This window comes from Pelmatolapia mariae, linkage group LG6, assembly GCF_036321145.2.
Source record: "Pelmatolapia mariae isolate MD_Pm_ZW linkage group LG6, Pm_UMD_F_2, whole genome shotgun sequence".
Lineage (NCBI taxonomy): Eukaryota > Metazoa > Chordata > Actinopteri > Cichliformes > Cichlidae > Pelmatolapia > Pelmatolapia mariae.
In genome coordinates, this window is record NC_086232.1 from 7,712,064 (window position 1) to 7,739,732 (window position 27,669).

At 40.2% G+C, this 27,669-nt stretch overlaps 1 protein-coding gene across 1 annotated transcript; it reads left to right on the forward strand.

The window, feature by feature from the left end:
- Positions 1 to 2,132: 2,132 nt before the first annotated feature.
- LOC134628926 (metal transporter CNNM1-like) lies at positions 2,133 to 27,611 on the forward strand. Its single transcript, XM_063475763.1, has 10 exons — positions 2,133 to 5,202; positions 14,620 to 14,763; positions 14,862 to 15,002; positions 15,179 to 15,348; positions 15,458 to 15,548; positions 17,340 to 17,485; positions 19,165 to 19,447; positions 21,615 to 21,707; positions 22,128 to 22,232; positions 23,898 to 27,611. Exons 1-10 carry the CDS (start codon positions 3,774 to 3,776, stop codon positions 23,975 to 23,977), a joined length of 2,682 nt encoding a protein of 893 aa, XP_063331833.1. The 5' UTR covers positions 2,133 to 3,773; the 3' UTR covers positions 23,978 to 27,611.
- Positions 27,612 to 27,669: the final 58 nt, after the last annotated feature.

Below are 27,669 nucleotides of genomic sequence, written 5' to 3' on the forward strand. Positions count from 1 at the left end.
CTTCTATTGTTGAACATTTTCAGTCGGCAAACGTCACACAACAGACAAATAAGAAGTAACAAGAGGAAACATTGGGGTATTTTTATGGACTGTATATTAATCGCTATAGCAAAGCTTATATGACATGCCACTCAAAGTGATCTGATTCAGCTTTGAGCGACGCAGATCCGACAAGTTACTGTCTGTGCTGGTGGATGTGACGAACACCCCCAGATTCTGATAGCCTTTACACTTCTGCCACCTTGTGGAAAAAACAATTTATTACCTTCAATTTACAAAATGACCAAATCATAACATTCTCTGCGGTTCTTGCCGTTAATTACCTTTGATTTATACCAGATGGTATAAACATGCTGTCTAGCTGCTCGCAGTTAACTGAAACTACAGAGTGAATCTTGGAGTGGACAAAAAGGACCCCCTTTAAAATGAAAAAGAAAAAAATGAAGCCAAAATGCAGACACAGTGTGAGAAAATCTGTGTATGCCCTAAGTGCTTCCATGGAAAGAAGGAGAATAAGTATCAGCCAGGTGCAGAAGGTTCATTCAGCTATGTGTTAACATGATGTCTGGGAGGAAAGACATTAGCAATGATTAGACAACCAGTTGTTGCCGCCAATCTCAGAAGGTTATATATCCGTCTCCAACCAATTTGAAGTCCATCATTCTATAGTGAGAGAGGTTATTCAATCATTAAAAACAGGATGGGACGTGCCTGCAAACTGACCCCAGTGTCAGACCATGCAGTGGTCAGAGAAATTACAACAACAACAAAATAGCTGCATTATTTACTCTGTATTTCTCAGTTATCGTTTTTAATTTTAAAGTTCATGACATTACAGGTAAAGAGACTGAATTAGTTTGGCTTGTTTGAAAGAGAGGTCTTGTCTCTCTAAATACAACATCACTCAGTTTAGGTTTGAACAAACCACTAGACTTGTGGAACAATGTCCTTTTGGACCACTGAGACTAAGACGGAGATTTTTCACTATAAGGCACAAACACACACAACATATCTACAGTCAAGCACAATGGAGGAAGGTTGATGATTTGGCTTGTTTTGAAGCCACAGGACGTGGGGACCTTGCAGTCACTGAGTTGACTATGAACTCCTCCGTATGTCAAAGTATTCTATAGTCATATGTGAGGCCATCTGTCCAACTGTCATGGCCCTGCGTCTCTGACTCAGGGTTTATGTTACGGACTGTTTTGCATCAGGTGGAATTATATTCTAAGTTGGGTTATACTCTCTGAGTGGTTCGTGTTTGGTTTTCTTGTACTTTTGTGTTCTCGTTTGATCATTTAGTTTCTGTTAGGTTGTAGCTCTTAGCTTCTTAGTCATTCTTTCATCATGTTTAGTGTGTTTCTGTTTGCCTTCAGTTCTTTGTGATCATATTCTCCCTCCCCTAGTCTTGTCTCTGTGTTTTCATCCCCTCAGTCACTGTGTCAACCTCACATGTCCATTCATCTGTCTCCCTGCCATGTCTCTTGTTTCCTGTTTTATTTTGATAGTCCTTTGTCCTGTATTCAGGGTATTCAGTTTTGCTTCCTCTCTGTCTTGTTGTCTAATTAGTCCCCGTCTGTTTCCCATCTTCTGCTTGTCCTGCTTGTGTATTTAAGTCTTCAGTCTTCGTCTGTTTATTGCCCCGTTCTCCACATTAGCGGTGGATCCTTGTCGTGTATTCCAAGTTCAGGATCATTAGTTCTAGTTTTTGTTCTTTTGTTTGTTTCTTCTTATGTTTGTGTACTTTGTTGTTAGTTTGTTTTTCCAAATAAAGCTGCTGCTTTCAGTCAAGTTTTTGTCTTGGAGTCCTGCGTTTGGGTCCAACCCCTGCCTGCCACACGGCTCACCATGACACCAAAAGCTAAGGCTTGGCCCAAATTTGGTCTACAACAGGACAATGATCTCAAGCACAGCAGCAAATCTACAACAGAACAGGCAAAAAAAGGAAAGAATCAAGCTGTTGCAACGGACCAGTCAAGGTCCAAACCTAGAGTGGGCCAAAATTCCCCCACAGTAATGTGACAGACTGATAAAGTCTGATTACTTTTGGTATTTTTTGGCATCTATTGTTGTTTTTATTTCCATGTAGAAACTACAATTAATAAAATAATAAGCAATAATAGCAGTGTTCCAAAATCGGCCCACGCTGAAAGCTGTTGAACCAACTGTGTTAGCACCTTTTAGCCTGTGAGGTCTGTCATCATCACTGCTGATCATTACTCTAACGCTCACCCAAAACAAACAAACTAAAAAGTTTGTTTGTTTCGTAATACACTAAACACTGAAACTTGGGTGTGTTGTTGTTCTTTTGCTGTGATGTTCTGTTTTGCTGTTTGATCCCATTATTTTCACTGAAAATTATTATTTTCAGGTCATTCTACAGCACACAGTGATAGTGCAGACAATGGGCTTGTTTTAAGGCGGAGTTCAGGGAGTAATCTTTATTATTTCAGGAATCAGGGAACTAGCTAACACAGAGTCAAGGTGCTGCTGGCTGCTCAACAGTCCTGAGTATTCTTTATATTTTTCATTTCATTACAGAAGGTTCAATATTGTCTTGCTGAAATATGTAAGGCCTCACCTGCAAATGACATCATCCGGATTGGAGAAAGTGTTGCTCTACAACCTGTTTACGTCTTTTAGCATTCATTACCAGATGTGCAAGCTGTGAATTCCAGCCATTTCCAGACATGAATGCATTCCCATAGTATCAGAGATGGCCCCTCTCTGCTTGCAGAGTATCCATGTTTTCCAAAAGGAATTTCAAATTTCAATGTGTCAGACCACAGAACAGTTTTACGATTTAGCTCAGTCCTTTTGGAATTAGCTTTGGATCACTGAGTTTCTGGGTTTCTGGATCATGTCCACATATGGATCCTTGGAGCTTTAGCCTGCACTTGTGAATAGCACAACAAACTGTGTCCACAGAGCGTCATTTCTGGAGGTTTTCCTGATGCAGTGACTTCCATGACAGAACCATGTCCATTTTTAAAGCAGTGCTGTCTTATGACCTGAAGATCACAGCCAATCAATATTGATTTTCAGTCTTTTCCTTTGCACAGAAATCTCTTGAGATTTCTCTGAATCTTCTGGTAATATGATGAGATATTCAAAGTATTTGCAGTTTTACACAGTTTTATTGTTTTTAAATTGTTCCACAATTTGTTAATGTGTTTTTTCCTTCTTCTTTTTTTGTTCTTTTACTCGACCCATTTTGACTTCTGAGAAACTCTTCCTGTCTGAGATGCTCGTTTTATACCCAGTGATGTTGCTGACATGTTGCCAGTTAACCTGATCAGATGCAAAACTTTTCATAAACCTGCTTTTTGTCACCCCGCCCCAACTGCTCTGATATTTGATATGTTTTCTAAAATATGGGTTTATGAGGTTGCTAATTAATCGCACTCTGTTGTTTATTTACATTTTACACAGTACCCCAAACTTTTTAGAAATGTATTGAAATGAGCTCGATCATTTAGGATAAAATAAAGTTATTATTTAAACCTCGATGAAGGTGAAAGAATGCTTGGAGTTGCTGAGCGCAACAAATCTGATGTAAACTCCACAGTGAAATCCACGAGGTTATTATTAGAAAGTTGCGTCACGGCAAGGTGGAGAGCCCCCCTCCCTCTGTGTGTGTGCGTGCAGGCGAACATCATTATCAGCACCGCAGTCAGCGGAGCGCTGATGGTCCCTCCTTCTTCCACATGGACCGGAACCGCGCGGCACGTGACCCGGAGACCGTGGACTGAGAGAGCTTCTCACACCGCATCATGGCTGCATCCGATGCGGCCGCGCGATACCGGGCCGTCTCCCTGCTCTGCTGCTGGGCTCCGCTCTCTCTGAGCCGGCTGCTCCTGCTCCTCTGCGCCTGCTCGCTGCTGCCAGCCCCGGCGCTCGGCTTGCTCGGCTTTCGACCAGAGGAGACCGGGGCGGAGCTGTCCGTGGAGGACGGGGTGCTGAAAGCCACCGAGGGGACTCGCTTCATACTTCGGGTCTACTATTCCACCTCCTCGCAGAAGCTCAACCGTACTCGTGCCAACAACGCCGCGCCCTGGATCGCCTTCATCGAAGAGCCAACTCCCGGCAGAGAGGGGCAAGTTCACCCGAAGCGAAACATGTGCATGGACAAGAACGCCAGCACCTCCGACATCGAGGTTTTGGGCTCTTTCAAGTCTGCTTCCAGTCAGAACTCGGTGCTGGTGGAGCTGCTGGCCAAAGACCTGCGGAGAGGGGAGAAGATTAAATATTATTCCATGTGCGCCTTTGACGGATCCAAATGGGAACACTACCGAACTAAAGATTTCTGGGTGGCCGTGAAGGAGCGCTCGGCAGTGCCGGAGCTCTGGCTGCAAGTGCTGGTCTCCGTCCTCCTGCTCGGGCTGTCAGCTCTGTTCAGCGGGCTGAACTTGAGCCTGCTGGCGCTCGATCCAGTGGAGCTACAGGTCCTCCAGAACAGCGGCACCGACACCGAACAGAACTACGCGCGGAAAATCGAGTCTGTGCGTCGGCACGGTAACTATGTCCTGTGCACTTTACTGCTGGGGAACGCGATCATCAACGCCTCGCTCGCCGTGTGGATGTGCCAGATCCTGGGCATGACCTGGCTCTCCACGGTCATTTGCGCCTTCGGGATCTTCTTCATTGGGGAGATTCTTCCACACTCGGTCGCATCGCGCCACGGCCTGGCCATCGCATCCAAAACCATCTGGGTGACACGGCTGCTCATGGTGCTCTCCTTCCCCATCTCATACCCGATCAGCAAGCTGCTGGACCTCATCTTAAACCAGGAGATCTCCAACTTCTACACAAGAGAGAAACTCTTGGAAATGCTGCGAGTCACCGACCCGTACCACGACTTGGTAAAAGAAGAGCTCAACATAATCCAGGGAGCACTAGAACTGCGCACCAAAACTGTGGAGGACGTCCTGACTCCGCTGACCGACTGCTTCATGCTGGCCTCGGACGCGGTGTTGGACTTCAACACCATGTCCGAGATCATGCAGAGCGGATACACGAGGATTCCGGTATTTGAGAACGAGAGATCCAATATCGTGGACATTCTGTTTGTGAAGGACCTGGCGTTTGTGGACCCAGACGACTGCACCCCCCTGAAGACCATCACCCAGTTCTACAAACACCCGCTGCACTGCGTCTTCAACGACACTAAACTGGACGCCATGCTGGAGGAGTTCAAGAAAGGTGAGAGGGGTGTTAGAAGGGAGTGGGTGTGGCGTTAGCAGGGTGCTTCAAGTTTATAACTTAAGCTGTAACAGACTCTGTAAGTAACCTGGGTGAGAAATGCGGGTGAGAGGTGGCAAACAAACAAACAAACAAAAAATAAAAAAATAAAACGTTTAAACACACAAAACGAAACATTCCTGTTTTGTACTTGAACCTGATTTATCTTTGCACTCATGAGTCGTGTTTTTAACAAGAAAGTTTTTTCTGCAGTTCATGATACTGTGATACTTGTGATACTTTGCAGATGTTTTCTGGCGCTTTGAAGTGCTACAGTTCAGAAAGGGAGCAGGAAGGACTCGGTGTCTCACTGCGGGGCATACAGCGGCACTTGTGGCATGCACACAGGGAAATCAAACCCTAGTATTTAATGTATGAACTTAAGACGGTAACTTGTGTACTGACACATAATTTGTTTTCTACCACCTTTAAATACGAGAATGATATGGGCCCTGAAAGTTGCAGCTGAGGCAGCTGACCTATCTTTTAGCAACAGTGCGTAAACCTCTTTCATCTCCAGACGGTCTTCTTAGTATTAAACAGTTGTGATACTCCAGGGAATGCAAATATGCACTTTTGCAATCTGAGGCTGAAAAGAAGCTGTTCTTTTCCCCCTCTCTTTTGTTTTTGCAGTGTGCACAGCTTCCCCTGCAGAGTCGAAGCAGTCTTCCACCCTGTATGCAGGCAGCAGGCTGTTCCATCTTACTCTAGTTTTAAATAGGTGGGGTTCGAATTGGCCAATCACAGACCTTGCTGCTTATCACTGCCTTCCTGCATTCTCAGGGACCCTGCATAGTCAGCGCTTTTTTTCTGCTGTGTTTGTGGTGAGGAGAGGAAGATAAATAGAGGACACCCTGACCCAGGCAGACTCTGTTTGCAGGAGAAGTTTGTATTTCTGTCTGTTTTGGCACAAAACAGCGAAAAGCTTTCACTGCCAAATGTCACAGAGGGGGTTCTATTTATTCTGAACATCTTTTTTTTTTAGCGTGTTGTAGTGAAATGTTTTTGGAAACATTTTATAAACTTGGTAATGGTATAATTTTCCAGAAATCTAAGCTGTGTGACTCTTTAGCTTTAAGCACAAAAAGTTTGTCTTGTCTTACACATCCTGTAACAGACAAGCAAGACCTGTGTGTGGATTTAAAATGAGCTGCATATATCTGGATTATGTAGTAGCTTGTACTGTATGAAGCCAGATGCCACCAGCGCTGCAGGATGAACACAAATATAATTCTTGTGTCGCTTTGCAACAAAGGGATCTGGATGAGATAATCTACACAGTCAAAGGATTATAAACAAGGTCTGTCCTCGGTACGTGCGTGTGTGCGTGCGTGGGAGTGTGTGCGTGTGTGTGTTTCTTCCTGTGCCTCTTTGTCTCTGTGTGGGCACTGCAGCAGAAAACTCAGGCCCTCTTATTCATTTCAGTGAGACTCCTGCAGTAGCTGGCGCTCACAGAAAGAGCTGCTGCAGGAAACACACAGCTGCAGGGTGATCTACGGCACTGTGTAAAAGTCTTAAGGCACCCTTCATTTCTTTAAAATTTTCTAGGAAATGGGAAAAAATAATAGTAATAAAAGTAATATTAATAAAAGTAATAGTCAATACTCTGAATGATCACCTTTATTCTTCAACACAGCCTGAACTCTCTTAGGCAAATGTTCTTCTCATTTCTTTAAGTAATCTTCAGGGTCTGCCTTTTGCTCTGTCCTCTGTCAAAATGATCCCAAACTGCTTCAATAATATTGAGGTTTTTCTATCCAGGTATGCTTATACTGCATTGGCAGTGTGTTTGGGATCATTTTCATGCTGAAATATTCAGACATTTTCCAGATGGTATTTCACAGCGGGTCAAAATCGTCATGTACTTTGTCTTTATTCATAATTCCATCAGCTGTGAATTCCAAACACCACTGGCTGAAAAGCAACTGCAAAGCATGTTTTACAGATGGCTGTAGACACCCATTGTTGCACCTCTCTCCTGTCCTCCTTCTTGCATATTGATGATGGTTTATATAAAAAAAAATTCACATTTGGATTCATCACTCCATAAGACCAGTTTCTACTCATTTTCAGTCGAGTTCTCGTGTGATTTGTTAGATCTCTCCTGTTAAATCTTTCCCGTTTCTCTTCCTTAAGAACCACTTGTTGACAGCCACGCATCCACTGAACCCATTTCTGATGAGAACGCAGTTTCTTCAATAGGGTACCTGTGTCAAGTCTTTGCTAGATTAAAAAAAAATTCTTATAGACATGACTCTCATATACTGTTCATCAGCTGTCAATAGATTTCTAGGCCTGCCACTTCTTCTTTTGTAGGTTTCCTCAGATTCTTTAAGGGCACACTGCACAATATGTGAGGATATGGGATATGACATGTGTTTGGCTAATAACTCTTTGGGAATCAACTTGTTGATTTAAATATACTATTTTATGTTAAACTGTGCTATCTTTGCCATTTTTATCGATCCCATTAAAACATGGGAGAAAATGATGTGTTTTTGTGGCAGGTTGGTAGTAACAAAGTGTCTAAAGGTACAACTCAAAACTGGTTCTTTATTAATTGATTTGTTCTGTGTAGACACCACCCTGGTTCATCCTTGGAAAAAACAAAAACATCCCTCTGAAAACGGTTAGGTACAAAGACTAAACTGAAAATGAGTGGAAAAAAAATCCCAAATAGAAACTTTAAAAGATCTTTTAGAAAGCCTGAAGAATTATTGCTTTAAAAATGACAAGAAAGTCTGACTGCTTGGAAGCAAAATACTAAGAAATAAGCAGTTCCTCAAGTCTTTTTGCACAGTACTGTATAATGCATCAGTGGTTGCTCGACATATGCCTGCTGGCTTTGTGGGTTGATTTGAGCCACAGCTCTTTGAATCATCAAGAAAAAGGAACATAAAACTAGAGAAATGAAATTCTGAGGAATAACTACAAATAAAGGGCTGATTATCTTTTATGCAAACACAGTTTTGCACTTTAGCCTTAAAGCATGATTATACCATATTTATTTGCATAGCATTTAGATGATTAAACAGAGCAAAGTCTGCAGGCCACAGGCATATTTGTTCAGCAATAAGTACAGTGTTGAAATCTGGTGTAGAAAACCTTTTGTACAATTTTCTTGCTCATGTGCCGCCTTGTCGTCATGCAGCTGGTATCATATGTAGAGCAGGATTCCACAAGAGCCAGATTTATGTTGGCTTTTTTTTGAGTATTATTTATTCTTTAAAAAAAAAAAAGTAAAAGGCACAGTTTTAGTAGTTTTAGTACCAAATATACTTAAAGTATCTAATATGCTTGCAGTGACCATTTTCAGAGGTATATACATTATATCATTGGGTAATTCTAATGTTTTAGCTGGAGATGCTATCCCTCGTAAAGCTCCAGATACACACTCACGGTTACTTTTATGTTTTCAGTTGTGAGGAATAGTAGAAATACTGAAGTTACCAAAGATGAATATGAGCGGAGCTAGAGCCTGGTCGAAAAAGATTTTGACATTAAACCTCAGCTCTGGCTGAAAGGTCAGTTTACATCCAACCTTTTCTTTCGAGTGCATTTAAAACATTGTAATTATTGCTAAAATGACACTTCAGACCTAAATTCTGACTATAACAGGGAAAATAGTTAACCAGTGCTTAATGAGAGACAGCACATTAGCTGCAGTGCAGAACAGAGTAACAGGAGGGCTGGTTAGAAGAGGTGATAATTTATTGAAAGTAAGTAAAACACTGATGTGACTGCAGGTCAGAGCTGCAGCAGAGAGTCTGCTGGTCTTGTGAGACTGCACAGGGATTCTTTGGCCTGAATGCTAAGCAGTGTGTCTGGCACAAATGAAAGCAGCCAAGTAACACATTTCCTGTTGTGTACAACGGCAGCACCAGTACAGGGGACCTTTAGTTTGCCAGGCATAGGGTTCTTTAAACAGGTGGGAAGCTGAATAAGAGCACTGCACAGAAAGCCTGATCAAAGTGTGTTTAATCTGGCCAGAGAACTGAAAGTAGGAAAGGAGTTTGTCAATGAAAGTCAGATTTCATTACTACCACCAAAAATACATACATATGAGCTTTCACTGATGGAAATACAGTGAAAAAAGAAGAAGTGAATGCTAGTTTAGGTCAACTTTATCTAATGACAGGCACCGAGTTATGCTGTCCTTCTAGTGTAAATTCTGCATCCCTTTACACTATTTTTTCTTTTTCTGAATCTTCTCCCTTCTCTCAGTTCCTCTCAGTATGCAGTCTCCAAGGAGGGAGAGTATAAAATATTCAGTGTGCTGTATTTCTAGTTTGTCTCTCCGCCATCTGTTCTTTCTCATGTCCGCTTTTTACATTTCAGTCCATAATCTGTTTGAGAGACATTTTAGAATGACGCATTTTCAAATAGGAACTATTTTCCTTATACAAAACTGTGTATGATTTCTTAGTTTTTGCATATTTGTCATACTTGCCTGTTTTCAGATCATCAAACAAATTTTAATATTAGAGTAAATACAAAATGTCGTTTTTAAATTATCATTTCGTATATCAAGGGAAAAATGTATTCAAACCTACCTGGCCCTATGTGAAAAGTAATTGCCAACTGTATCTGGAAAGGGTTACAGAGATGTTTCTAAAGCTGTGGGACTACAGTGAACTATACATAAATGGAGAAAATTTGGAACAGTGGCTGGCCTACCAACACTACTCTAAGAGCACATCGAGAACTCAGCAGGGAGTCACAAAAGAACACTCGCCTCAGTTAAGGTCAGTGCTTACGATTCAACAGTAAGAAAGTGAGTGAACAAAAATGGCATCCATGGGAGAGTTCCAAGGAGAAAACCACTGTTGACCAAAAGAAAACAAAGGCTCATCTTAGATTTGCCAAAAAACATCTTGACGCCCTCCAAGACTTTTGGGAGAATATTTCATGGACTGATGAGACAAAAGCAGAACTTTCTGAAAGGCTTACATCCTGTTACATCGAGTATAAAACTAGTTCAGTGCTTCATAAAAAGAACTTCATACCAAAAGTCAAGCATGGCGGTGGTAGGTAGTCTGGGACTTTGTTGCTGGATGACTTGCTGTAATTGATGGAATCATGAATTCTGCTGTCTACCAGAAAATCCTAATGGAAAATGTCCGGACATCAGTCAATGAGTTGAAGCTCAAGAGTGCTTGAGTTATGTGGCAGGACGATCATGTGAAACACAATAGCAAGGTCCACCTCTGAGTGAGGCTCACGTTTATAAATTAACTTTAATAGGAGGAAATTAACTATATAATTCTTTCCTTTCTCTGCTTTTTGCTATGTTTTTTTTTTTAAAAGTAAGCTATATTTAAAAACAGCATAATAAAACTGGACATTTCTTTGGTGATTTGAAAGATTTGATGGTGACAAAGATGCAAAAACAGATACAAAATCAGGAAGGGGATAAATATTTTTTCACAGTGCTGTAATCCTCCAACCATAAACTGTGCAGAGAGACGAGTACATCTTTCTGTGAGGAGAGGCTCATGTTATTGATAGGGCTGAACTGTAACATTAGCTAGAAGCACAGGGGTTTTTTTGGATTGAAAATGTAGTTAAACAGAAAGAAAATAGTGCCTACATAAATCTGTTCAGCCACATTTGTGGATTTAAAAAAAAATAACAGAGTAACGGTTTCAGGAAAGAGCCTTTGATGTTTTATAAATACATGTTTTTGGCAATTCGATCCTCTCAAGGGGAGTGCCTTTTAGTTAGGCAGACATCTCTACAGCCAATATCCCCAAACGGGGGAAATCTAACATAAATAACGCTAGGAGCCAGATGTAAAACTTGTAATTTTGATCTTATGTTGAACTTCCCCATAAGTGGCTTGGAAAGAAAAGTGACTGGACTTTAAGTTACATGAGGACATTTCACCCGTCATCCATGAGGCTTCTTCAGATCTGAAGAATTGAACCTTATGAATGCTATGAAAGCATAGTTTCCTGTGTCTTGGTTTTGGTGTAGTCCGGTCTCTTTTTACAGGAATGAAATCCTAATGTGAACTCGGAGATTAACTGTAGGATGAGCTCAGTTCAGACATGTCAGCTGCCATAAGAAGACATAGTTTAAAACAGCTGGTGCTAGGAGACATTGTTTCCAGGAGATAAAAGTTTAAAGGAATCCTAAACTTTTGATAAGATTAGTTTGTTAAAAAAAAGTTGCTAGGCTATAGACAAAAAATGAATAAATTAATAAATAGTAAATTAATTAGTAAAGTATGTTTAAAAATTTATTTATTTAAAATGTACTTAATTATCACATACACTTCTACTACTACTACCACTACTACTATTACAACTAAAACCCAACAACTAATAATAATAATAATAGGAGGAAGAAAAGAAAGACAAAAGAAGAACACAATAATCACAGGATTACCCAGGTCAACTGTGTTTCTGTTCTATTGTCAATAAATTATTGTTTTATCTTTTATGATGCTTTATATGTCTATATTTTGACTTATGTAGACCAGTTAAAGCTACTTTAATTTGCCCCGAGACCTTAAGGAGGAAGCTAACCCAACGCGTGCCATCTCCCCAAGTGAAATGAAGGGAGCCATTTTCTTTCGTTCTTTTTTTATTTACCAGGATGGCAGTTGAGCTTGGTTTTGAGGCTGGCCTGAAATAACACTTTGCTCGTTTTTAATGATATGATCGGTGCCTTTACAATATAGCTGTTAAAAGTCAAGAATAAAAATGTTAAATTCCAAAATACTTTAGAAAGAATGAAATGAAAGATGTAATTGTGCAAGGAAAGACACTGAGACACAGTTGCCGTTGTTAAATCTTAAAAGAATCTTTAAAAAACAGAATACTGTGAGAGAACGCACTGCACATGAGCCTCTCTCAGTCCACTTTGGATGTACGCCTGACCTATTTAGCTACAAGAAACACTGCCAGAATCCAGAATCGTGTGCATTTGTGTTAGTCTGTGTTTGTGCATCAGTGTGTGCGAGGTAGTATTTGGCAGGCAAAGAGTGTAAGAGCAGAGAGCGAGGAAGTTGATTTGAAGCCAGGCTGCTGAGAATAGGAGGGGCTACAAACAAGTGCTCACTCTTCACTCGGTGAACTCGTTCTTCCATTATGTTTCCTACACATCTCAAATGAAATAAGATCAAAAGACAATCCTGTCAGCCTGACTAAGCACTTCATCATTTTGTTTTGTTTTTCTCCTTTGTAAAATATGCTCCCAAACAAGATTTTCATCCAGCAGTGCATGGATTATTAATTATGCCATTTATCCTTGGGAACGCCACAAGATGTTACCTCCAGAAGCGCACACTCATCACCCTGGAAGTAAACACAGCAGGAGCACGGCAGACTTTCATATGACGGATTGTGTTTTTGCATCCAGAGCGCCCTTTGTATTAAATCCCATCTGCTGTTACACCCACTCCATTCAGCTCCCGCTGGCGCTCCACTTACTGAACATCAGACAGCACAGCTCCACTCAGTCATTATGACTCATACTGTGCAGTGGAAAGGGAAGGAGCATTACTTAAATCTAATCCAGAGGCTAAATATGAAATCTAATCATCTTATTTGACACACCAACACTTTACAGGATAACTGTATTCCAAGTTTCACATCTCAAGAATCAAAAGGTGTACTGTTAGTAAGTCAAGTTAAACAAATTCAATCATCATTTTATAAAATTGTTTCCAGCAATCGAATCCCTCAATTTTAAGGGTCTGTACTAGGGTAGCTTCGCATGACTTATACTTCAAAATAATCCTTATTTATCTTATACTGAGTCTTTGTGCAGCCCATAATTCCCTTCACTATGGGTTTTTAGGAGCTTCCCCTCTCCTTTTGCCTTTACTTTGCTCTGTTTGGCTGTTCCTCATAAACATTAAAGATTTAATCGGCAGGTGGGCGGGGCTTCTGTGCTTAGAGGCAGAGCAGTGTGGATGAGATGACCATATTAGGAAGTTGTGTTTGTTTGTTTGTCTAGTGTCCACAGTTTTCAAGATATCATTTTCAAATTTTGTGTGGTGGAAGATAACATTGACAGCTTCATCTGATTTAATTTTGGCAAAAATCAGGTCAAGGTCACACCAAAGACATTGAAAACTATTACCAACAAATTTTCAGCTGATTTGTCTGAACAATTGTCCAACAGTTCATAAAGCCTTTGGGGCATGAATACCTAGGTTGGCTAAGCATTTATGACCTTTACCTTCATTACTGGCATCAAGGTCAAAATTAAACTTGAAAACAAATTTCAAGAAACCATATCAAGGATTATATCATATATAACACGCTTTTTATTTTTTTTAATCCGACACTCCACGACATATGGAGCCATAACAGGCTGACATCATCGTATCGCAATTTTTAAAAATGGCTGACATCAGCATGTTGTAATAAAAACAACATGTAATAAAACAAAGCAAAGTTGTAACATACCCCTTGTCCTTGAGGGGGAAGTGCTCTTTAATGTTCTGTTGGTTCTCTGTTTGTTCATTATTGTGTATTCTTGTTTGCCACATTTGACTTCACTGACTTCTAGTTCTGTGTTTCCCTTTTTTTCTAGTTATTTTCATGCGCTTTCTGCCTTAGGTTTATTTTGTTATATTCTATTGTTATTTTCTTCATCTCCCCCTTGTGCCCTGCTGTGTAAAGTTTAAATGTTTGAGTCTGTTGTCTACTGATTGTGTATTTCCTCTTTTATTTTGGTAGTCTTTTGTCGCCGGTGCTTTACATTGAGTTCTGCTTCCCTTGTCTTGTTGTCCATGATTTCTTTCTGCTGTGTTTCCCACCTGCTTTTTCTAGCCTCAATACCTTTGGTATTTATTGTCCCAGTCTCCCCTTGCCTTTGTTGAGTTGTCCCACATTGCTGTGTGTACCCCAGTGTAGTAATTCCTCATAGCTCTTGGATTTTATTTTTTGTTTTTAGACTGCGCTTTTTTTGACTGCTCCAGCATTAAATGCTCATCATATGTTAAATTCCGCCTGTGTTCTGCATTTGGGTCCACTAACAATCACCACACTCCACACAGTTTACTGTGACAACCAGTCAGGGATCTTACTGGAGAACATCCATATAAAAAATGAAAAATTGGGGATAGAAGCTACTATCACTCTGATACTCATTTTCATACAAGGTTGTTAAATAATAGTTCAGTCAAAGTTAATGACTTTGCACGCTGCTGTAGAAATTTCTTTTCCATTGATCCAGTGACATTTGTGAAGCTGTGTAAAAGTTAAACAGGACCATATTGCATATTGTTTTAAATATTAAAAATGGTTATATTTACAGCTGGGTAATCTGAATAGATTTACTTGTATTTATCCCTCCTATCTACATACTGCCAATGGCTTTGAGTGAAAAGTGACACTGATGCGAGACTCACTGTGCATGCAGGGAAGTCCCACCTCGCCATCGTGCAGCGTGTTAACAACGAGGGTGAGGGTGACCCTTTCTACGAGGTGATGGGCATCGTGACCCTGGAGGATGTCATTGAGGAAATCATCAAGTCAGAGATCTTGGATGAGACAGATCTCTACAGTATGTATGCAAACACACGTGCATAAGCTCAAATGTACATACGTGGTCAAAATACATGGAAATGTAAGAGTTAATCACGCTGTTTTTATGTGTCTAAGCTGATAATCGCACAAAGCGTCGTGTTTCTCATCATGAGCGAAAGCAGCAGGACTTCTCCATCTTCAAACTGTCAGAAAATGAGATGAAAGTGAAGATTTCCCCCCAGCTTCTCCTGGCAACACATCGTTTCCTCTCCACAGGTAGCAGCCAATCAAATAGCCTCTCTGTCTCTCTGAGCGCTTACATTTCTGCATCATATGCAACAAGAACATCAGTGTGTTAGCACTTGTAACAAGAATATTTGCAGTGTTTGTCTTCACCCAATCCAGTCAAAGTGCAGGTGTTTATGCACCTGTATCTTTTTGCTTTTTTTCAGAGGTGGAGCCCTTCAAACCAACACACATCTCAGAGAAGATCTTATTGAGGCTCATCAAACACCCCAGTGTGGTTCAAGAACTCAAGTTTGATGAGAAGAACAAGCGAGCCTCTCAGCACTTCCTGTTCCAGCGCAACAAACCAGTGGACTATTTCATCCTAGTGCTACAGGTACCTGTAAGAATTTGACCTTCCGCCATGGCAGTAATTAGCTATGGCTATGATATCCTGTGTGCAAGTCAGTCAGATCACGTTATATTTCTCCAATATTATTTTGCAGGGTCGAGTTGAAGTAGAGTTTGGTAAGGAGGCACTGAAGTTCGAGAATGGAGCGTTCTCTTATTTCGGGGTCCCGGCCATCATGCCAGCAGGTACAAAAAACCTTCCCAAACATCATTGAACTTACAAATATATTAGACCGCCACCGAATGTAAGGTTTATACCACAGCAGTCTTAGATTAACATTATTGTTAATTTGCAACATCATTTTTTATGTTTCTATAATGGTTAATACACTAGTATGCCAATGCTCTTTAATGCTAAAACATAGTTATTGTCTATTAAACTTACTATTTTAGAAAAAGCAGAAATAAAATAGTAAAGCACTTTTTTATTACCATGTCAAATTGGACTTACTTACCTTCATAACAACATAAAATTATGGGTATAAAATATGAATTCAGTCAAATCAATTTAGTCATTTTTCATTTTTAAGTTTCTAAAACATTTGTCTTGTTTGGTTTGTTTTTTGTATCACAGGTGATTTAATAAACTTGTTAAGCACTGTGTGGGGCCTGATTATTAACCTTTAGTATCTGCTGTCAAAATAATAGAAGCAAAAACCAACACAAATTCACAGAAAAACTAAAAATGAGTTTATAAACCAACGAGCATGAAGCCAGAACTCCACATACTCTATGAAACAGCTTCACCATTTATAAAGTGCATCTTTATGCTACAAATGGTAAAATGGTAAATGGCCTGTATTTGTATAGCGCTTTACTTAGTCCCTAAGGACCCTAAAGCGCTTTACACATTCAGTCATCCACCCATTCACACACACATTCACACACTGGTGATGGCAAGCTACATTGTAGCCACAGCCGCCCTGGTGTGCACTGACAGAGGTGAGGAAGGAACACCTCTGCATCATTGGCTGCTATCGGCATAAAAGGAGAGAAACTCATGGTGTGACCCCCATCCTCCCCTGACCTCAATCCTATTGGGAACCTTTGGAGCATCCTCAAGCAAAAAAATATGTAGGGTGGGAGGCAGGTCACATTCAAACAGCAGCTCTGCGAGGCTATTCTGACATCCTGCAAAGACATTCAAGTAGAAACTTTCCAAAAACTCCCAAGTTCCATGGATGCAAGAATTGTGAAACTGCTATCAAATAAGGGGTCCTATGTTAATATGTAACTTGACCTGTTAAGAAGTATTTGATTGAAATAGCTTTTGATTTCAGTAAAATTTATCTACTAATGCTGCAAATTCAACAAATGACCATTTTCAATTCTCTACAACCTATAAAATGTTTTGAAACTCTGTGTGCGTAATAATTTGGAACAGTGCATTTTAAGTTTTTTATTTTTGAAAAACATACTGTTTTCATTGGGAGTTTTGTTGAGTAACATTTGACATTTGAAAATTATGCTGACTGTCATTTGAACTGACTATTTAGGAAAATCAGAGAAAAATATCATTTGCATAATAATTTGGAATGCGGTGTGTTTAAATATCAGGTTAAATGTAAAATGTGAGATCTGCCATTTGCATGTGTCCTCTAGTGACTCCACTATGGAGCAAACACAAACATTGTGTAGTGAATGATTATTAGTTCCCTAAACATGCATAATATACTGCCTGAGTGAAATTGTGCAAACACATAGTGTATTTGTGAAAATGCTCTGAAACTCTTCAAAAATCTTCAGTTGTAGCATTTAAATGCTCTGAGTGGCAGCATTTAAATATTTAAATATTATTGTAAGATTCGTGTGGTAAGGAGGTCTAACAGTATTAAATATTAGATATAACAGGTGTAATGTGAACTCTTTCAGCTGCAGTGACATCCCTGAGATCTTTCGTGATTTGACTGACACTCCTCTACCATTTTTCTGTCCTTGTTAAAAGATACATATTTGATATCATATCGTCCTTTGCAGTCCACAGATCGCCCTCTCGTAGCAGCGGTTTGGACCGCTCTGAGTTGATGCTCTATGGGGGAAGTATGAGCCAGCTGAATGGAGGGGGGAATGTCTACCTGCCAGACTACTCTGTAAGGCAGCTCACGCACCTTCAGCTCATCAAGGTAAAACCTGAAACTCACATGGTGTCTGAAAGCGTTCTTTTCATTTGGAAAGACGACATGCTTTAAAATGCACATGTACTCTGACTTGAATGGAGAGGGAGACGGTATAACCATGACTGAAAAAAGTTCATTACATTTAGCAACTTTTTGCTGAGACTAAATATGAGGCTACATGCTGGATTTTTCTTACTTCATTTAATTTGGGGATTTTGTTGAAGGTCCATTATCGGCGCCAAACCAGAGACTGAATTTCATAACGGGATTATTTTATAAAATTACAGAATTACTGAAATGTCTGAAAGCTTATTGTAGATCTACCATAATACATAAGTAAATAAAAACTGTGCTGCCAGCATCTGTGATCCATCTCATTCATAATATAACATTAGATTAATACATTCTGGTATGATGGGCTCTTACATCACATTGGTCAAGGAACAAATATTTAGTTTTCTGGTTTGTTCTTAGGCTTTTGTGACTGCTCTGAGTTTGCTGAAGAACTGTATTAATGAAGAGCACGTTTGAAGGACTGAAAAGTCTGACATTCCCAAAATCTTTTGCTCATAGTTCCTTGGAAGAAATGTTTCCCTGACTAAAATTCGGACTGAAATAACTCTGGTCACTTAGGCGTCAGCTATCAGAACAAAATGAAATCAGATAAAAGACAGATGGGGGAAAGTGTAACACAAAATTGCCCGCAAAAAACAAAATTAAATCCATCCCCACAGTATACAACAAATGTTACTGGGATAGACTCAGATATATTAAAATCCCTGCTATGGTAAACTACAAACTGAGTTCTGATCAATATGAAGAAACTAAGTTTCAGGAAAAATATTAGGATCAGTCCTTCAGAGGACCATGCAAAGTCACAGTGTAACCTTACTAATGACGGGAGAATTCTCTTCATTTCCATCTTTTTGTTCTTTACATATCTCAATCATCACAATCATCCAGTCGCCTTCAACCTTGGCAGGAGTACAGTGCTATTACAGTGTACACACACACTCATAGCCATATTTGTTTGGATATCAAATATCAGATGGAGAACATTCACTGACATTATTGTATAACCAAATCACTTACTCCTAAATTTAACATCACCACTGAGTGCTAAAGTGAGCTTGTCCTTAAAGCTTCAGGTTTTTTTTTAAACAGTAACTTAATGATTGCCTTTCCTGGCCATGGTTAGAGGACATCGGTGTCTGAGTGGACGGGGTACTAGTGATGAAATTCAGTTTTGCAGATGACTTCTCGAGGTCGCAGTGTTGAAAGGAAGCTATACTGTGACAATGGTGCAACACAAAAGGCCCGAGGATCATTAACGATGACACAAATGATCTTGAGACAATGAATATTTAATGAGATCTCTTGAACTAAGCAGCAGACGTTACCATCCTCATTAACATTGTCCTTGATTTCATCTCACTTGTAGCAAAAGACAAAAAGAAAGTTGACCATGACAAGTAAAGACAAGTCTGATATGATGGGCTCTTACATCACACTGAATAAGGAAAAAACATTTAGTCAAAAATGGACAAAAATAAGAGAGTTTTACACTATTAATTATTAGATATAACAGGGTGTAATAAAATCTAATTACAAAAAAACTTTTAGAAAAGAATAGGTTCACGTTCAACTCTTAATAATACCCATAATCCTCTGCTTCTATGTATCAGATCACCCGGAGTCACTACCAGAATGCAGTAACAGCTACGCGGATGGACAGCTCCCCTCAGACCCCTGATGCTGACACCCGTCTGACAGAAAGCAACTCCCCGACCCCTGGGCCACCAGCACCAGAGCCCACCACCACCACACTGATGCCCCCAGAGCACACTACTGCCACCCTTATGCCCCCACCCAGGGAGCCAAGTCGGCCCAGTTCAGCCCGAACCCGGGGACAGCAGTCCAGTGTACCGCACAGCACCTCCCTGCTGAATGAGAAGAACCGCATTGTCCGTAAGTAACCTCGACTCCAGTGACATGGAGTCATGCAATGCCAACAGGGATGACTTGAAGCAGGTTTCATGTCACAGTGATGTCAGTGAGAGATTATTTGAGCCATCAGAGGTAGAAAGCCATGCCACTCCTGCAAATGAGAAGAGGGTTGCATTGACAATACAACACAATGGGCAGCACATTGAACACATTTTATAAGTGGTCAGAAACTTGTAAATAACTCATGAAAGAATAAAGTTACGTTGAAACCAAGCACACCATTGTTTTTCTTGTGACATTACCAATAAGTTTGATGTGTCACATGGCCCTCTTCTTATTGAAAAAACAAAAGTTGTATCCAAGATGGCCGACTTCTAAATGGCCACCATGGTCACCACCCATCTTGAGGAGTTTGCCCCCTCACATATACTAATGTGCCACAAACAGGACTTTAATATCACCAACCATTTCCATGTTATTACGGTGTATCCATATAAATGGCCCACCCTGTACAGTCTTGGTTGGAGACTGCAGCACGACCAAAATGAACTTTCTTTGCCTTTGAAATGGTCAGTTTGAAGGCAGGGACCAGATCTGCAGTCACTCACAGTCAGTTGCCATCTTCAAAGTGATTTTAGTGCATCGAGACAGCAATAAAACAACAATAGGACGTCATCAGTCTGCTATCAGTTTGAGATTGAATGGGTTCAAGTTGACAGTTACATGCAAGCTGTGATAATATAACTGCGATAAATTGGTGAAAAGTACAGATGTGCTGCATTCTTCAATCACAGAAATTCATATTAAACTACTTGAACATTAAACTAACTACTTACGTTCAGAGGCTACCCACCTGACAGGTCTGCAACAGAAATTCTGTTGCTGCAGGATAACAATTTAACTGCAAAATGACACAGGTGCTTTGCAGCGGTTATACAGGAATATAACCTTACAACCAGCTGAGTTGAGTGTCCTACTGCAAACAGATGCCTTGGTGGATGCTGACTCAGACAGATTGCAGCCTGTTGGAAATCTGTCTGCATTTATAAATTAGCCTACCTTTGCCAAACTGCCTGAGGGCGATTGATGTCAGTGCAGCTCAGACCACAGCAGTTTGGGGCGTTGCACCCTGAACTTCTGGGCTTTGAAGTTGTGACTGCATCTACTTTAAATTTGCTCCAAATGTGAAAACATTCAATGCAAACATCAGCCACTGATTTTTTTCCTCTAGTGTGACTGAGCCATTAAGAAGTCATGTTAAAACCAATATTAGGATAGTTAACATAAGCTTTTTTTAGAATTGGTAAATGGACTGGTTCTTATATAGTGCTTTTCTACTTTACCTGAGCATTCAAAGCACTTTATACATCTTGGCTCGTTCACCCATTCATACACGTGCTTTTTCTCTGCTTTTTCTACATAAGTGCTTTCACATACATTCATAGTCCGATGGATGCATCAGAGACATGGTGTTAGCATCTTGCCCAAGGAGTAGATGGTACCTACCTCTAGTGATAGAGCCGCCAGTGGACTCTAGTCAATGTTTGGAGGATCAGGACATTGTTCCACATGCAGGACAAAGCCACAGTTAACCCACTGCAGACCTGCTGTCATTACTGGAAATAATTAGTTTGGTTGAAGTATTTCCCTGGAAACTACTTCAAATACTTCAATAAGCTTTAGGATTAGGGATTCCTAAAGTCTGTAGGATTCACTCACTTGCTAACTGGTGACCGTTATCAACTCTACTAGCATATAAGTGCAAACGGGAAATTGGAGAGACTTTGTACCAGGAAACTGAAAGGTTAGAGCCATTGTCACCTACTATCTAATCTAGAGTTTCAGTGAGTGGTTGCTATTTTATTTTCATTCATAATTATTATACAAAACAATTATGTTGTATATTTTATTGTTCAACATTTGGTATATTAAATTATCTACTCTGTAAAGTTATCCAGTTTTTTTTAAAGGTGATTTCCTCAGAGTCCAACATGGGATTCAAACATTTCAAAACCCAAAACCAAGAAAAACATGCTATTTCTGCAAAACAAAACAAAACAAAACTAAACAATAATCAAACAGTTTTATTCACTAATCAGTAAAAGATTTCACATCTTAAATCCAGTAAAAGAAACTACATAATGTGATTTTTTTGATGTACATGTTTCTGTGGATGTGTCTGCTGCAGGTAGCAAGTCTGATGGCCAGAAGAGTCCGAGTGATTCGGTGTTTCTGAGGATGGATGAGATCCCCTACATCAGAGAGGACAGATGTGAGCCTGGTTAGTCTAACTGTTTATGTTAAAAAATAAACGCTTCCACACAAGAAATCTGACTGATTACAAAATATAGACACGGGTACAGAGAGGAAGTCACGTCCATGTCTTTAACGGTGACAGCGGACATGAAACGTATACAACGCTAAAATATTCCAAAAGAACACACTCGTCACACATCATCACGAAAAATCTTTTTCTGCATTAATGCATGTAAGGCAGGTTTACCACCAGCTTGAATCCTTGAAAAAAGCTTGAAAACTCCAAACACAAACATAATATAACAGATATTTTTAGCACATGGCTCTCAAACTCAGCACAGAGTCACACAGGACTTTAGTCTGTCCTCTAGCAGAGACCAAAGCTATTTATCACTGACAGGTCATAATCTCTCTCTCTCTTTCTCTCTCTGTCTCTCCCTCTCAGACATGGCCTCTGTTCCCATAGAAACGGACACATCCCCTTTCATCAGCAGCCTGTCGCTGAGTGGTTCAGAGGACACACTGGGCAAGAAACTGCTGCTCAAACTAAGTCAGTCACACACACAAGCCACCTATTCACCAACCCTTTCTATTCATTTCACTCACTTCCTACTTGGATTTGATTCACATGCAAACTCAAACACACACACACACACTTAAACATACATTAGTGTTTTGGACTTGCCTACTCTGTATTCTCGTGCTGTTTCTGGAGGATGATTCCAGCTCTTTGTGTCAGATTGATGTGTAGGAGGCTGCTGCTGCTGCTGCTGAATTTGAAAACCAAATCTTCATGAAAGTAAAACTATACACAAACAGCTATAAATAGTTTACAGGGACATTTGAGTTTTGTTGATTTGGGTATTTCATTTACTTCTCTTCATTTCAATCTGAAATGAAAACCTCACAGAAATGAAGCTTTGTGCACTCAGCATTAAAAGTGTTGCAGAAATTAGAGACAATTCACTAGCTGGGCCCACGTCCTCATTTAAGTTTGACAGCGTTTTAGTAGGTAAAAGTGAATGCTTTGACATGAATTGAGCTGCGGTTTGGGGAAGGCCTCGAAGGAGACTGGCGATGGCTCCCGGGCCTGGCAGATCCCCGTGTACTAAATAGAAGTGAAGAAGTTGAAGAATGAAGAAGAAGGAGGGAGGGAGGGTGGGGCACGTAAACGAGAATGATCAGCTTGCAGAACTAGGGGAACCTACATAGATGACAGCCGGAAGGAGCGTGTTTGGAGGCGTGGTCCTGCTCCTGAAATTCCGATACATAATCTCCAATAGATAGTCAAAGACAATCGACAACTTCAGGTGAATATTTAAAGTGAATACAGGTGAAAAATCACTGTTAATGAGAAGTGAATCAGTCCTGAGATAAACCTTTTTCAACTTCAAGGCAACCGATTGAGGCGATTTCCAATGAGATCACAGGATACGGCTAATTGACATGATGCAGGGCAGTAAATACATTAGATTGTTACCTAAGCAACTGGAGCCTGGAACTCACCATTCAAAGCAATACACCATGAGATTGCTGCCTATGTGGATACAGCTTAACACAAGCTTACAGAAGCCTGTAAAGGACTTTTAAAGTGATACTGAAAGATTGATAGATTGAGTAAAATAGAACTAACTGTAATGCTCCACATATGTATGCTTAATATGAGTGAAAATTACAACCTCCATCTGGTGTATAAAACAAATTTGACAGATTTTTATTCCAGTTTGCAAAGAATTGATGTTTTTGGTTTCCACTGTTTAGATCAAAGTGTTTCCTTCTTTTTGTTGAGAAAATTACTTTTTGGTTCATAGAGACCTGTTACTTTATGATACTTCATCCTCAAGCGCAATGATGTGTTTTTTATCTTTTTATGAGAAACTAAAAACAATTTTAAAAACCCAAAAGAAAAGAAAAGAATTTTATTTTAAACAAAAAAAAAGCCTCAGCCATGTTGATTTATCAGAAAGTCTGGACATAGACAGGCGATTGATAAACAGAAACATTTCAGTGTATTTCTAGTAAAAATTACACCTTAAATTAAGATCCAAAGCCTTACAATGCTAGTAACTGGCAATAATATGATGTGACCTTAGCTAGAAGCCAAAATAAATACTTTCTATAAATTTAAATTTAACAACAGTATGGTAGTTTTTAGGTGTATGATAGGTACACCAGTCCTTCTGCATTTAACTGTTAATGTGTTTTGTTTCCTCAGGCCACAAGAAGAGGAAAAAATCTCGTGAAGGGGAAAAAACACCAGAGGACATTTCAGAGCAGCCGCTGGTGAAAACCTAGCAGAGTGTGTGTGAAACAGACCTGAATACACTCCATCATGTGATGGTTCTTTAAGCTGTTTGTAAAGACAAATGTGGCTGCTGAATTACAGCTCTCAGAGTTTTATCTGAAAACACACTCCAAAAGCACGCACTGTTGGAGACCGTAAAGTGGGCCCGTTTCCAGGAATGCACAGAACCTGTGGGTGGAAGACACCATTCTAACAAAAAGCGGGGGTGCAGCTTTAGCAACATGCACCAAACCCTCTGGCTTTCCTGCTCCCTCCACTCTTTGATTCACGGTATCAAAGAACACAAGCTTCAGCACTATGCCATGGCTTCTCATCTCCAGGTTCTCGTGTGGATGCACATGTATAAAGAAAAGACTGTGAATGTAAAACATTTATAGAAAAATTGGGTTTCTTTTTACTCATGTAAGACTACTTCTTCAATGGAGCTAAAGACACTGATGTTGCACGGGAAACAGAGGGAAGACACCAAAGACGTTGCTGTTTTGTACGTACTGCTCCAAAATGCACAAGTGAAATTATAAGGTTCTTTTAAAGGCTGCCTGATTAGCACCCTTTACATAATAATTAGAGTTTCAGCCTACAGTGCAGAAATACTGTCTATTTGCATTCTATTTGTTAACACTTGCATTTCATATACTGCATATGAAATATGCACACATTTTCCACCAGTCGCTCACAAAATGTGGTCACACTGAGAAATAGTGAAATAGCATACAGCGATTCCTGATGGTATGGAGGCCCAGAAGTGCCAACAGAAAGAAAGAAAGAAAGAAAGAAAGAAAGAAAGAAAGAAAGAAAGAAAGAAAGAAAGAAAGAAAGAAAGAAAGAAAGAACGAACAAAATGAAAACATCAGTGCCCAGCATTGCTGATGCTTGTGTGGTGTAGGCTATTACAGCAGTGAATTCATATCCATAGTTTTGGATGAATATCATGTTCACATATAATGTAAACCTTTCAATGTGCCCACGTGTTTCTACCCATGCGGTGAATCGATTCAGTAGATGAAGACAAATATATGGTTATGATAATATATTTTTCAACTGCATGTGGGTATTACGATTGGAGCTCTAAACCTCCTGTTCATTTTATTCATCGCTGAGTCTGAGAAGTATTTAAGTGTCTGTAAAACGTGGGCTGGAGACAAATCTACTAACTGTTGAATGTCGAACACAAAGTCATTCCCTGTCTTGCTGAGAGCGATTAGTTTAGCTTGGCCTAAATCCTGGAGTCTGGCGCAATTTGCTTTAAGCGGCTAAAATCAGTGTTTTGTTGTGGTAACAATAAAACATCCCACGCAGAGGTGTTAGCAAAGGGCTAGTGAGCATTTAGACTCAAAAAGTTGGTAGACACTATGGCCAAAAAATGTCATCCATTTGTTAGAGAAGTCTCATTGTTGGGGGTTATGTGGGTTTCATGGATGTCATGTTTTAAACTCATGGCTGAGAACATCAGGAAAGTGGTTTTTTGGAAATAATCCAGCATTGAAATATTGTTCTGCTCTGATGTTTGCTACATGTGCTGCAGGCAGTGCTGAGTGTATGAGAAACAGTGGCTGCTGAGCCACAGAGCCAAAGACCACACCAGGCAGTGTTTGGGCTCTGAGAGGATGTAATGATTATATAACTCTCCTTAAACGTTGTTAGCGGAGGTGGAAGAGTGTCTTTAAAAGGCTTTGTTTGTTTTTCTTTCTCCTGCATGTATCCAACTACAGTTTATATGACAGCAGTGCTGAAAACTCCCAGTGCCAGTTTGTGGATGACATCATCACTTGAAATCCTTCTCGGTTTTGATAGTTGAGACGTCGCTTTTTTGATCACTTTTGTGAAGTATAATATCCTGCCACTCTTACTGTGTAGGAAAATGATTCAGTAATAATAGCATGGAGGCTCTGGAGGTTTACTGCTGACTGTCTGAAGGCCCAAATCATTCAGGTTTTTGGTGATCTGTGAAGAGCTGCCTCTGAACCTGCGCTTTCTGTTGGCCTGCATGGTGCAGCAGGGATGGGATGGATGGGTGTGGCACTGTCACTGAGGTTCAGGATCAGATTTGTGCCACTGCAGCACAGACCTGGAGCAGGAGGAGGAGCAGGAGGAGGAGGAGGAAGGAATGTGAAAAAAAGGAAAATGCACTAAAAGGCCTAAAGTTTGACTCACCAATACAGTTTTGTTTCCTGACTGACACCACTTTGCTGCATTACTTTGTAAAATGTTATCGTGCTGCATCATCTGCACTTAAAAACTCTACTTGCATAATTGGGGGAGGGGAGGATTAAAGATCTTGATTTGTTTAAATTGAATTTTGAAAGACAGTCAACAAATTAGTGAGATGCATTAGCATCAAACAGCCTCGCCCAGCAGTACAAACACATATTTAGGAACTAGTGGGAGGGGTGCTTTTCAACTCTGCTCATTGGTTAATGTAACAGGAGGCCAGGGAGAGAGAAACATCCCTCCTGAGTACAATACATGAAACCTGCTGAGTCATTTTGCTGCATTGGGGCACCAGCCTCAGCCAATCAGCAGCATCCTTTGAGGTCAAATCCAGACAATAACAGATTCTGCTGCAGGACGTTGTTGATTTCTTAGGTCGGTTCATGCTTCCTGCTGTACATCTATTTGAGCTTTGGAGATCAGGATGCGCTCATAACATGTCTGAGATCAGTTCTGTATATTCACTATTTCTGCTATGAGACAAGGTAATGTCAGCTGATCAGTGCAAATTTGTTTTCAGCTGTTTTCACTGTATTTTCTAACAGAAGGAGCCGAGTTGCAGACATGTACAGACAGCATTTCCTTGGAAATATGAGAGTTTAATACTTGTAAAATAGAAAAGCAACTATGTGATGTTTTTTGTATCAGAATATATAAAAATACAGAGTTCCACAAAATACTGAATTTTAACAGTCTGCTGTCTTTATTTTATATTAAAGACAAATCTGGTGATGATATATTATGGTTTATTTTTCTTGCTTTAAACATTTCCCACAAGACCAAACCAACCAACACGATCCTATTGACAAGTGTCGTTAGCATTAAGGGGCGCAAAGTATGCCATGAAAATATCCCTCACCCCACTACACCACCACCAACACCGCCAGCCTAAATTCAATAAACCGTTGTTACAAGACAGGATGGATTCATGCTTTCATGCTGTTTGCGCTAACGTCTGACCCTGTAATGTGAATGATGGAGATGTCAAATCAAGACTCATCAAATCAGGGGACATTTTTTCTAGTCTTCTGTTGTCCAATTTTAGCCTCAGTTCCTGTTGTTTGAGGACAGAAATGAAACCTGGTAGGATCGTCTGCTGCTTCAAGTTTTGACATACAGCGAGTTTGGAGTTCCTCTATCTCTATGCCTCCAGTTTAGATTAACTTAAAGCAGTCACTGACTGGACAGTTCTCTTTTATGAACCATAGAGATATCTGTGTAAATCAGCAGTTTGTGAAATAGTCTGTTTAAAGTCACTTTAGTCACCTGCTCTGTTCTGGAAAGCAGCCACAAGCTCCTCAGCACAGCTATGATTACTTGTGACAGCTGATGACTTCACTTCACACTCAGTGCCGTCAACATCTCCATACATTCTACACAATGTACGGTGTTAAACTGCTGATTATATTATATCTGGGTGTCTGTTCCAGATTGTTTGTTTTTGCCTTTAAATATGAAGATATTTTAAATG